The sequence below is a fragment of the Aedes aegypti genome, chromosome 2, assembly GCF_002204515.2.
Source record: "Aedes aegypti strain LVP_AGWG chromosome 2, AaegL5.0 Primary Assembly, whole genome shotgun sequence".
NCBI lineage: Eukaryota > Metazoa > Arthropoda > Insecta > Diptera > Culicidae > Aedes > Aedes aegypti.
The window spans coordinates 57,652,838-57,666,249 of NC_035108.1; the positions used below are offsets into that span (position 1 = coordinate 57,652,838).

Genomic DNA, 13,412 nt, shown 5'->3' on the forward strand with positions numbered 1-13,412 from the left:
ATCATTTTGATATTAAATTTCTTCAAAAATAAATAAATAAATAAATGACACTTAGGCGTAATCAACACAAACTATGAACTGTAAAAATTTGTTTATTCGTCCTATTGCGCATAAGGTCGAATGCAGCTTAAATCAGAAAAAACGCGTGTTCGACCTTTTGTCTTATATATTTAAGTTTACAAAAACCCCCCAGAATCTAACTGTGTCGTTTTCTAGGAAATAATGTTTTCTTCTTCTTCTTGGCATTAACGTCCCCACAGAGCCGGCTTCTCAGCTTAGTGTTCTTATGATCACTTCCACAGTTATTAACTGAGAGCTTTCTTTGCCTAAGTTGCCATTTTCGCATTCGTATATCGTATGGCAGGTACGATGATACTCTATGCCCAGGGAAGTCAAGGAAATTTCCATTACGAAAAGATCCTGGACCGACCGGGATTCGAACCCAGACACCTTCAGCATGGCTTTGGTTTGTAGCCGTGGACTCTAACCACTCGGCTAAGGAAGGCCCCTAAAAATAATGTTTTAGTGTTCCCGATTATTGAAAATCTTAGGGAAAGGAAACACTCGGCGACACTGCTCTCTTCGTACAAATTTGGTTTAATCTTCGACCGTTATCCTCCATCGTAACTGTAAGGAGGAAAAGTGTGAGCGAAAATATATGCTCACGTTAGGAAGCGAAAAAGCATTCTCCTTACGTGCGAAAAATCGTAGATTTCGCATCATGGATACGAAAATTCAGAACCCTGATGTGAATTAAACTTCGTTCGAGAAACTTCATGAACAGTTGTCTCAGATAATCAAAAATGTCACATTCGACCTTTTCAAATCGAACTCGAGATTCCATGCATGTGAAACAACTATCTTGAAACTTGTGTCAAGAGCTTTGACCATGGAGTGCTTTAACCCAAACTTAAAGGAGTATTTTTCTAATTTGAGATATAGTTCGAATTTACTTAAAAATGCACTCGTTAATCGTCGTATTTGTCAAAGCAAATTAAACATTTTATAGGAATGGCTGAGCAATAACAGCACTCCACATCGATTTTCTAGATTGGAATAAGAAATTACATGAGCATAGACCAATCCAGTTGCCTGCGTAGTAGTGCAATGTTGACAAAATTTTCTTAGTTTGCTGTGAGAACTGTCACAACTTTGCTTTTGTTTGCTGTGAGAATCCAAATATAAACAGAATTGCTGCAAAACAACCACTTCCTTGTTGGCCTGCTGTTGACCGAAAGCTCAATAACGTCAAACAAACATTGATACGTTTTCATTCTGAGGAAATCGACTTGTGTAAGATTGATTGTGCGTTGGTGTTCGTGGTAGTTTGCTTGGGGAGCTCTATACGTCTAGTACCTACGGACCACCACCAGCATAATTCTACTCATTTTATATATCTACGATTAATAGTCTACTTACGGCTGTCATTGCATATAACTTACCAAGATATCCCGGGAACCCGGCGAACGCCCAGCACTGTCCGGGCTGCATGGTCGGCGAAATCACCGTCCGCGGCGTGTTGGTCGGGTACCACAGCGGTATCCCGAAAATGGACATCTGCGCCGAGTGCGTCTGATAGTTCTCCGTACACCTGGTCGACAGAATTTGTCCACCAGCGGACTCCAGGGCATAATCAACCAGCCCCGTTTTGTCCGCATCGTAGATGCGCAATGCATCCCGCACGATCCTTCGAACGTCATCTTCGTTGAGACCACCTCCACCGCTCTGCGATGAGGTTTTTCTTGCCGTGGCATCAACATTGGATTCACGAGACTGTATTGTCACCAGCACTTCCTTCTGGATCTTTTCGCTGACGTCCCTCATCAGCGTTGCAGCAGATCGTTCCATTTCCTGTTGTATTAAGGCACTGACACCCTCCTGGTACTCCTTCAACCGGCTTTCCAAGTAATCCTTGGCCACGAAAAGGTTACTAATCCAGGCCTTGAGATCCGCATCGGAGAAATCTTCCTTCACGTTCATACCCAAAATGGTAACAATGTTCTTCTTGATGATCTTATTCAACCCAGCGAACTGCTCCTGCTTGACCGCTGCCAACCGAGCGTCGATATCCGACATCAGTTGGACGTACTTTTCGTCGTTTTCTATCCGATAGCTGTTGACCTGCTCCGCCAACCGACTCTGATCCTGCTTCAACAGGTTGATGTTGTCCTCAATCATCAAACTGCTGGTGGCCAACTTCTCGGTGAAGTGCATCTTGATCTCGTTGATTTCATTCTTCAAATTCTCAACCAGCGCTGCTTGCGATTCCTGCTGCTGCTGTTGAGGTGCTTTCATCTGAAGCAGCACTCTTGCGTCGATTAGGCCCACAAGCTGACTAGAGGAAAGTATTTTCTTCAGGATGTCCTCCAGCTGTTGATCGCTTATTACAAAATTGTTATTCGTAATACTGATTTGCTGCTTCACCAGCTTTTGAATCTCTAGTAGATTCTCTTGGGAAATTCCCAACGCCTCGGCTTTCTTACCTCCTTCCTCCATCTTCGGATTGAACACATTTGGATAGCTGGCCAGCAGCTCTAGTCGTACCTTCTCGGCCACAGCGTCGACGTCGGCCTGACTCAGTCTATAGTTGTACGCCTGGAGATTCTCCCGCACTACGCTGGCCACATGGACTGTCACTTCCGGACTTATCACCTGCTTTGCCCTCGCTTCTTCCTGTTCTTTCTTCAGATACTTTTCCGTTAACAGTCCTTCGATGTACGCATCGATATGTCGCATCAAATCGTCGTATTCCTGTTTGCTCAGCGTCTTTTGCAATCCGCTTTTCAGGTGTTCGTAGTCCGACCCTCCATTTCCACTGCCGCCGAAGCTCAAACTAAACGATGGCAACAGGGACCGCCAGGAGAAGGACGTTTCCCGGAAGTCTAGCTTTTGAAAGAGACTGGTTTTGATGCTGTCCAGGTCTTGGCCGTCCATCGATGGCAGCATGTGCGAGAGCGAGGCAAGAGCTATAGTGGCACGTTTCGATGCCGGCAGAACGATGGTTTGGTCCTCATCCGCTAGGAGGATAGCTGGCAAAAGAGAAGAATTGGAATAAATATGTGAGGAATTTATGAGAAAAGTTAGTGTGGGGGTGTGGACCACTTCTCAATTTCTTCAAGTCTTGCATTACATTTTACATAAAGTAGGAATTCTCTTTTAAAATTGCAGCTAAAATATTTAGTGGAATGAATGAATTAATTGATGAATGGAAAGTTTTCCCTAAAATTGCAATATCTCATCTTTCAAAACATTCCTCTTACCTTATGCCGAATGACTGTTATCACATGTGTCCTTTATGTGCGATATGGCCTTATGTCAAATGACCCGTACCCCAATATTTCAAATATTCGCTGATATATTTCATACTATGATTTGACCCTATGTCACCCCCAATGACGGTATTTATACGCTTTGACATGTGTGCAATATCAATGCAGTATCAATCAGAGCTTAAAGCTTTAGGAATCAATAACCCCCAAGAATCTTATGAAACAACCCCTTCTTGTAGGATTTATAATTCAGCCATTTCTGAAAAGATTCACTTTCATTTTTCAATCATTGCTGTCAAATCCCTCGTTAATTCTACATTTTACGAACAAGATAAATCCATACACTATAGCGCCCACAGAATTAAAAACTTTTCCCTTACGAATTCTAAATCATTTGCGTTAAGCTGAAATGTCTAGGGATTGATATCTGACACCAACCATCATTTAAAGGTGCAAGGTTTAAAATTTAATTTACAAATATGTCAGATTTAACATTTGAAACAATACAACCTACAAATTTGTTCTCTGCTCAGAAAAACTTAAAAAAAACTTAAACGGGTGCTCTAGAACACCCAAAGGAAAAATCCATAAACGAATTCATGTAAGAATTCCTACATTATTTAAAAACAACTATAACATTTCTTAAGATTTATTACAGGGTAGCATTTTGGAAGAATTGCTCATAAAATTCTTTAGGAATTTCTTCATGATTATAAAAAGATTTAATTCTCTTCCCATGATAGCTCCAGAGCTCCATTGATTTTCGATGAATTTAAGACAACCCGAATCAAATCACTATGCAACAGTTACTAGAATATGATTCCAAACTCAACAGATAAAGCCATTAATAAACTAACTGTTTCAATAGTAGAACTATTGATGATAAATCAATTTACTATTGCAGGGTGTCTACTTATTTACAGAAATGAAATTCCCTGAGTTTTCCAGGTTTTAAAAAATAATTCTAGGTCAAAGAAATTCCCCAAAACATATGTATATATGTATATGTATATGTATATACGAATAGTTCATTTAAGATGATTAAAAACTTTTTTTTATCAAATGAAAGGTATCTTCAAAAATAAATTTATCTAGAAAAATATTCAAAAAAATTGGTGATTTTTGTTGTTTACCACGAAAATCAAGAATGTTTATCCAATGATCTGAAAGGGCCTTTCTCATATATCCTTTCTCTTAAAATGGGATTCATATGTACAGGGTGTCCGCAAATTATCCGAACAGCAAAATATTGAAGCATTGAAAACAATGAAAAGGTCAATGTCCATGTACCATTTATGATTCAACTATATGTTAACACAAAACACAACTTTAAAAAAATTCGAAATAATTGCCTGTAACTGAGATAGGCAAATTTAAATTTTTCGGAGACGTTTTTCCTGAGGGCCACTAGTCATACTGGAGATATGTTATCCCATATTGCTGGAAATTCGTTCATATGTACCCAGTCTACAAGAAAGGTCGCCGCTATCATATCAACAACTACCGTGGTATAACATCATTATGCGCAGTATCAAAATTGTTCGAACTTGTCGTTATGGAGCCACTTTTTTCTCATTGTAAACACTATTTGAGCGAAGAACAACACGGTTTTATGCCTGGCCGATCGACAACCACAAATTTGCTGTATCTTTCGTTCCATATCACTACAAGTTTGGCAGAACGAAATCAAACAGACGTTATCTACACCGACCTATCCGCCGCTTTCGACAAGATAAACCACGCTATAATGATCGCTAAGTTTCAGAAGCTTGTATTACACGGTTCGTTTCTGAGATGGATTGACTCCTATCTCACCGATCGACGGATGCTCGTATCCATAGGGGATTCTCAGTCGGATGTTTTCGTAGGAACTTCTGGAATCCCACAAGGAAGCCATCTCGGACCTCTATTTTTCTCGATATACTTCAATGACGTGAACCATGTGTTGAAAGGGCCTAAGCTCTCGTTCGCAGACGACCTGAAAATATTCCAGCAAATCCGCACGACCGCCGATGCAATTACGCTGCAAAATGAGTTAGATCGTTTTGCATGGTGGTGCCATCTAAACCGGATGCTAGTGAACCCAAACAAGTGCTCGGTGATTTCTTTCTCCAGGAAAAAAGAGCCTGTTCGTTTCAAGTACACCTTTTCTGATGTGGAGATATGCCGGGTTAACCATGTGAAAAATTTAGGAGTAATCATGGATTCCCAGTTTACCTTCAAACAGCATGTAGCGTACGTCGTCGATAAGGCCTCGAGAACATTAGGCTTCATTATGCGATCATGTAAAATTTTTAACAATGTTCACTGTTTGAAATCGCTGTACTGTTCGTTAGTGCGTCCTATTCTTGAATTCAGTTCACTCCAGTTTTTATGGAGTCCAATTTACCTTAATGGTGCGGAACGCATCGAATCGGTTCAACGGAGGTTCATTCGATTCGCATTACGCAGATTACCATGGCGAGATCCTTATCGTTTGCCGAGCTATGAAAGCCGTTGCTTGTTGATCGACATCGAGACCCTTCGAACACGAAGAGACATCTCGAAAGCGATGTTCGCCGCCGACGTTCTACAAAATTGACCTCAACGTTCAACCTCGAGCACTTCGGAATAATTTAATGCTACGACCTCCATTGCGCAGAACGAACTACGGGATGAACACCGCTATCGATGGAATTCAAAGGACTTTTAACCGTGTCTCATCTAAGTTCGATTACCACATGCCCCGGACTACACTACGCCGCCTATACTCAGATGTTCTGACTGAAATCAGAGAAATTTAGTAAATCATGCTCTCTGTTTATCGTTACGTTCATTTTAATTGTTGACAAGCAATTTATGTTTCTTTTAAGTATTTTAATATTAGGGCAGAACCATTGGGGCCACTGTCGGCCTGTTAGTATATCTAAATAAATAAATAAATAAATAAATCCTTAAAACCTAAAAGAGATGAATCCAAATGTCCTATTATTATTTGAAGTAATCTGCTAGTGGCTTCAACTTAGACTGGAAATAGAAAATTGTGCGGTTCAAATCCAGTGAGTTCTATAAACTTTTCTCTTATGTCATAAAGCTCGGAAAACAGCTCCTTTTAAAACATCTCAATACATTTGGGTTTGTTTTGCAATTATTTGAAATCGGAAATGTGTCAAACTTACTTCTTAAGAATATAATAAGCCAATGTTTAAAACAATGCAAAAATATTGAATATATTATGCTTGATTGTATAGAGCCATGTCTTCAAAGTTTGTACGGATAATTTGCGGACACCCTATATGGACTTCATTGACGTACCCACAACATTTTTCTGAAGAGCGTTTTGCATTTTTTCTCTGGGGAAATTAAGGCTGGTAGTATTAGAAATAATTACTTTAGAGAACTTGTAATCAGAAGACACAGTGTGTTTGTTTGACAAATTGAGACATGAATTTGCGAAAAAATACGCTAGACCGGCGCTTTAACCAACTAAGCTTATAGGTATGCGGCTGTAGAGCGTAAGAACTCAGTATCCATAAACAATTCGCTCTCACTTGCGATCGGGAGATACAAACGTGAGCGTGTTGGGGGTTTGGCATCTAAGTCCGAAAGAGACATGAATTTGCGAAAAGAGATGCGTTTATAGTTAGTACTCGGATTCAGTTTGGCTTTCTATTCCGCAGAATCATAAGGTGTTCTGTAGCTTAGTTGGTTAAAGCGCCGGTCTAGCGTACACGGAGTCGTGAGTTCGAGTCTCAATAGAACGCGTATTTTTTCGCAAATTCATGTCTCAATTTGTCAAACAAACACACTGTGTCTTCTGATTACAAGTTCTCAAAAGACTATGTTTCCGACATACCAGCAAAATCTGGTTTATGCCAGTATAGGGCAAACATTCATTAAGGAATTACTTTAGACACTTCTAGTCAAAAAATAACGAGACCATACATATATTATGGATAATAAGAGATACTTAACAGGAGGCACGAGATGAGAGTTTGATTGCTACATTGGACAGACATTTTTCTATGTATAATTCTAAGGGCCTTTTTGGAATTTCTTATGACATTACCAGTATAACGCTTGATTTACTATAGATCTCTTTCACGTATTACTCCGCAGATCTCGTCAGGAGTTTGATTTGATTTTTTTCATGAAATTTCTAAATAATTATTCCAACAAAAATGTTATATACCTTCAATAATTCAATCTGGATTTTTTAAAAGGTAACATCAGGAATCATCCATCCAAAAATTATTTCATTAATTTCTCTAGGACTTCCTCCAGCATTTCCGTTTAGATTATCTTCAAAAACTAATACAGTAATTCCTCCAATTTTCTTTTTGAATAATTTTCATTGAATTCTTTATATATTTTCCAGTCATTTATCAAAATTTCAAGCAAAATTTTAAGATTGTTTTGGAAAAAAAAAATCTGCGTTATTTTTGAAAGAAAATTATGGAGTAATTTTGTGTGAGTTCTAAGTACGACTTCCTTGAATTCCTTCGAGGATCCCTGAAAGACCTCCTAAATGGTTGATAAAGTTCTTCCGAAAAAATATAAACAAATATTATCTCCAAATAGTGTTCTACAAGACGTTTTGATGAAAATTATTGAAGTGTTTGGACCGAATCCCTGAACCTTGAATAAAGTTTTAAAAAATCTATGGAGATTGGGAGATTTTACAGAAAAAATATCAAAGGAATGTTTGAACCGGAATATATTGATGATATGCTGGAGACATTTCAAGAGAAACTTCTGAAGGAACTTTATGAGGAATCCTAGAAACAAATTTATCGAAGAGTTCTTTGAAAAGTTTATAATAGATACCATCGAATAACGCCTGAAGAATTTTTTGAGCAATTACTGAAAGTAATCGAGGATAAATATTTAAAAAAATCCTTATGAAAATGCCTGGAATAAATGAAAAAATCGGCTTAGGAATTATTGTAGGTTTTTGTGGTAAAGTGTAGAAACGAATAAACTTTTGTGGAATCGCTAGAGCGCTCTAAGATTTTTGGATCAAATCCTGAAGAAATCTCTAAGAAATCCTCTAAGCATCCATTGAAAAATCGCAGGTAGCATCCCTGAAGATGTTTATGAAAGTATTCAAAAAGAAATCACTGGAGAAATTACTAGAAGCATTCTGAATATATGAGATAAATATCATTAAAAACTTGTGGAATAATAGGTTTCGTAGGTTTCTCTGAAGCCTCTAGAATTTTGCACCAGATGTTTATTAATTTTGTATAATAGGCGAAAAAAACAATTTTGTATTTTTTTTTTAAGTTTTCAGCTTAGCAACTGCTCATGAACTACACCCAACTGGAACTGTACTTGCCTTTGCCAATTTAGCAACCTTAAGTTCTGAATCCTTGTCTAAACATGTTTTACACTGATTAATTAAAAATCATTAAAAGGACTGACATGTTCGGCGTTTTGCTAGCGATGCAGCCGACAAAATTTATGGTTGAGGAGATTTTTTGTCACAAAAAACACATATTCTACCCAGAGCCGTAGCGTGGCCTCATGGCGCCCTTGGCGAACCAGGATTCAAGCGCCCCTTGTTCAAAACCCTTTATTTGTTGCAGGTTTACGTAAAATTCTAAGAAACGAAGATTCTTTTCAAAATGCTAGAGCATTCCTTGTAAATACTGTTCATTGTAATTAAAAAAGAAAAGACATGATTAAGCTCAAGTGATCTTTAAACATTAACTTACATTGTTAAAACTTATTTCAAAAGGCATACAAAATCTTTCAATTCTCTTTTGAAGATAGATTGTCAGGATAACCAGAGGTTGTTCGAAGTTGTCAATAAAATTACTGTTTATATGGCCAGAGATGAATTTGAAGAAAATACTGGATTCAGTGACCAGAACCTCGTGTCGTGTCTTGTTTGTGCCTCTGATGAAATGCATACTCCTGAAAAGATTATTGTAGACATTGCTGTTTAATATATTTCTCCATAATTTTAAACATACGGTCCAATATTTTAAAGGAAATGTTTAAGAAATCTCGTTGATTTGTCATATTTTGTTGACTTGAAAAACGAGAGGTAATTTCAGAATATATATATATATGCCTTGAACAGGCATTGCAGGATTCGCTCTCATTTGAGTATGAAGCACGATCAAAGCAAGCAAAGAAAAACATCCCATCTGTTGCGGTCCACGATCGTCATTGTATCGCAAGGTGTAACAAGTCTGATAAATGGAAGCAGCGAGCGAGAGCCCCAACGAGAGAGCGATGATAAAATCCATTTTTCTCGCTTGTTTACCGTTGGGGATAGGTGTTTTTCTTTACTGGAACGATAAACAATCCACGAACTTCCAATAGCAATAGTGTCCCCCAGGCTTGGAGCATGTTTAGAGGGGTTTTATCATGCACTACTATCCCCCCAATCTGATCAAAGTTGTAGCAGTATACGATAAACAGTCTCTCATAACGTGCAGCATGTTATGATAGTTACAGAGAGCGATACGTGAGAGATTCTCTCAATTTTCTCAGGATTCAATCCCTGGCCTTGAATAATACAAGAATATTTTCAAAGAATTTTGTTCACTCTAGCGCAGTGAATTTCTATAAAAAGTTTTAAGATTACGCAATGAAATTGAGTAAAAAAGTTTGAAATTTTATTATTAGGAAATATTCAAAATAATCAAAAGAAGATGTTTATGGAAATCATACCAACATATTCTATAGAAGTTTCATTAAAATTTGCAAAAGAGAACTGAATACCAAATATAGACAATCAATAAAATCGATGTTACGAAAAGTTCTGTACGGGTTCAAACATTAATGAGACAGGTCTGATCATTGTTTTGGAGAAACAAAAAAAAATTTTGTTACAAAAATACCTTATTTTATTGATTTTTACTCATATTCTTATTTCAATGTTAAATAACTATGTGGTAATCCTCTTCGGGAATATTTTTAAATCATCAGGGCGATCAGGGTTGAAACAAATTTATCGATTTTTTACAAATCTGGCTTGAGGTTCTGTGAAAACACCAATTCTGCTAAAAATTCTGCCTGGAACTCGCCTTTGAACATTAATAAAGGACCTATGTATGTACAAATAGAAGATTCTCTCCTCTCTCACTCTCTTTCGATTATAACAGTGGAATACTAAAGCTTTTGGGAAGTTTTTCACTATAGATCAATTTCCTTGACTAGCGTTCCATACAAAAAACGCAACAGAAGAGGTTGATGTGACTCAGTTATTGATTCAAGAGAAAGTAAACAAAGAGAGCCTCTCAATGTTAGATAGGTCCTTTTGATACGTTGCGCGAGTATTCTTTAATATATGGGTTATTAACGGTTGTTTAAAGTTTTTTTTTTTAAATTATTTGCCGAGTCGTGTGAGAATCCTTCCAGCAATTATTTTAACCAGCAGTTGATAGAATCTTCGTTTTGTCGATGTTTTATAGATATTTTTAAAATAGGCATCGCGCATAAGCCAGCATCATTGTTATGGAGAACTGTTTTCGTAATTATTGAAGAAATTATTATTCATAAGTCCGTATCAGGAATTTTCTACTGTCAAATTATTCAACACCTTTTAGTGTTTGGATTTTGAGTGTAACAGTTCGCGGACCATAACAGTTTGTGGCACATCACAATCGAAGAGCCCTATGAATGTAAACATTCACTCTCTCGTTTGGTAGGTGGCACGAGAGCGAATGTTACAAGTGTTCATCAGTGAAATGTTACAAGTGTAGACACACAGTGATCGGCGCAAAACAGTGGGTGGTGTATGTCTGTATTGTTTTCGTTCATGGCTCGTTATCTTGCACGAACGATAAATGTCATGCGTGTTGTATGAATGCAGGCGGATAAATTAGATGAGATTATGGCTCGTGTGTCAATGATCGTTAAATTTTCCAAAGCCTGACACCTTTCAAGATGCTCCCAAAAATTTATTCGTAAGATCGTTCCAGAAATAGGTAGTTTAGATCTACCATGTTTATGGATAGAGCTACAGTCAGGTCTCCAATTAGAGGCTACCAACCACTTTCTTCCCACCGCAATTTCTCATCGGTTTTCAATGGAATGAAGCTGATTTTTCATTGATGGCTGGAACATAATATAAACTCCTTAACTACAGTATTTCACCTGAATCCATTGAACGACAGCTAAGAAATTGCGGAAAGCGTAGAGTGATTGTAATAAATTATATAGGACGAATAACGCAACTTTGTCTGTGACGCATTATTAGTCCTCTCCTGTTTATTTCTAAGATTGTTTTTCTAGATACTGTAATTCCACAACGCTATTACTAAATTTGTAGCTCCAAAAACTGTTTCAGATGCAACACGCATTTTGGCGCCCCCTTAGGCCTGGCGCCCTTGGCGGGTGCCAACCTTGCCAACCGCACGCTACGGCACTGATTCTACCATCTATTACTGTTTCAAAATAATTTCCCTGAGTGTAGTCAAAATTCCCTGAGAATTCCAGGTTTTTCCAGGTTGAATAAAATTCCCTGAGAATTCCAGGTTTTCCAGGTTTTTCCAGGTAGTAGACACCCTGTATTGGAAAAAAAACTAAAAAATCACTGGTATCGAAAAAATAGCCCATTTGCAACATTGTTTGTTCAAGTATTTTTTATAAAAACACTTGTTGTATAAACAAATAGCCGATCAAAGTGTTGTGAAAACTCAATTTCTCATAACTCACGCTTGAGATTTTTCATGCGTGAGTTGTGAATGTATTTCCATGGTATTTGTGGATGTATTTCCATGGTATTTCCACAGTTTACTCAGACGGGGTTGGTGGTCTGATGGCTACCGCTTGTGCTTCATAAGCAGAAGGTCATGGGTTCAATCCCAGGCCCATCCCTTTCCTCGTACTTTGTAGTTGTATATCTCTCACTTGCTTCTATCTTCCATTCTAAATCTATCACACTCAAACTATTCGTTCATAGCAAACGCTAGAACCAGAGACGGACAAGAAACCGTTTCCATTCTTCCACAAAAGCAAACCTCTCTGCGTAGATGCGTCGGACTCCACGGTCTACAGTGGGCCAGTATCAGGGCAACATCATTTCCTCCCTCTTCCCCACATTGGTCTGCATTCTGACGTGGCAGGCACCATTGTCGCCTTGAAATAGAAGATCACCAGAATTTATACACTGAGGTTGACTGTTAGTCCCAAGCAGTCATTCGGTGGGTTCTTTGTGTAAGTGCAGCTGATCTGGCGATACTGGAGTAGCATCCACGGGCGCCCAATCAAGCTCAAGGTATTTCCACAGTTTACTCACACACGGCAATAATTTCTTTTTAGTCTGGAAAATTATAGTAATCCTTTAACAACAACATTCGCGTTTCACGAGTTTTTGACCAGTATTGCGACTGAATCATTTTTTTTACGGTTGGAGTTGATTAAGTGATTATGCATAAAAATCTCAAACGTGAGATTTGCGAAACAGTTCAATAATGAGTTTGCGCTCACGGGAGAGTGTATTGATTGAGATTTGAGAATGATTCTATCAACACTGGTCGTAGACAAGGTAGAGTCAATAGGCCCTAGGAAGAATTTATTGATTAACTCGTGTTCATGTACTTCTGCGAATTGGTAGAATATCTGAAATAAATCCGGGAAACCCTTCAGCATTTCATTACATTTCACATTGCAAGAGAAAAATAAAAATAAAAATTGCACAATTATTCCCTTTTCCAAGGAGTTCACTATCCTTCTCTTAGCCTGGAAACGTAAAATTTTAACCCATAATCATCGAACGACAACCATTGCCAACACAAAATCACGTCAAGAGAAGGATAGAGACATCACAAGGAAACTTATCAACTATTAGTATACATTTCCTTACCTGCATTTCCTCTCGTCTAGCATTGTCTTCTCGAAAACTTCTTTAGATTCATCTATTTCAGTGAAACACAGTACAACAACTATATGTTTTTTTAGAAGTTAATCATTTTATTTTTCTTTAAATCTACCTTACAGATGACGTTCACTACGGGTTTTCTTCGAAACTTATTATAAACTTTCCATTTGAAATCGAACAATTTCAACAAGCTAAACGAAAACTACTCAATTCGAACTTGACGATTTACATTGGCAAAACAACACGGTGACTAAATTAGATCTAGATGCTATGGACGTAGTCCTCTCTATCCTTCTCCGACTGATTTGCGGCATTTTAAATGGCAA

General features: G+C 37.9%; 1 protein-coding gene across 4 annotated transcripts in view; it reads right to left on the minus strand.

Moving 5' to 3' along the window:
- Nucleotides 1-13,412, minus strand: part of LOC5569218 — an 85,558-nt gene that overhangs the window by 29,643 nt on the left and 42,503 nt on the right. For all 4 annotated transcript variants that reach the window (XM_021840911.1, XM_021840908.1, XM_021840909.1 and 1 more), the window contains exon 5: nt 1,443-3,029. In XM_021840911.1, the coding sequence (XP_021696603.1) occupies nt 1,443-3,029 (1,587 nt within the window). The remainder of the gene's footprint in view (nt 1-1,442; nt 3,030-13,412) is intronic.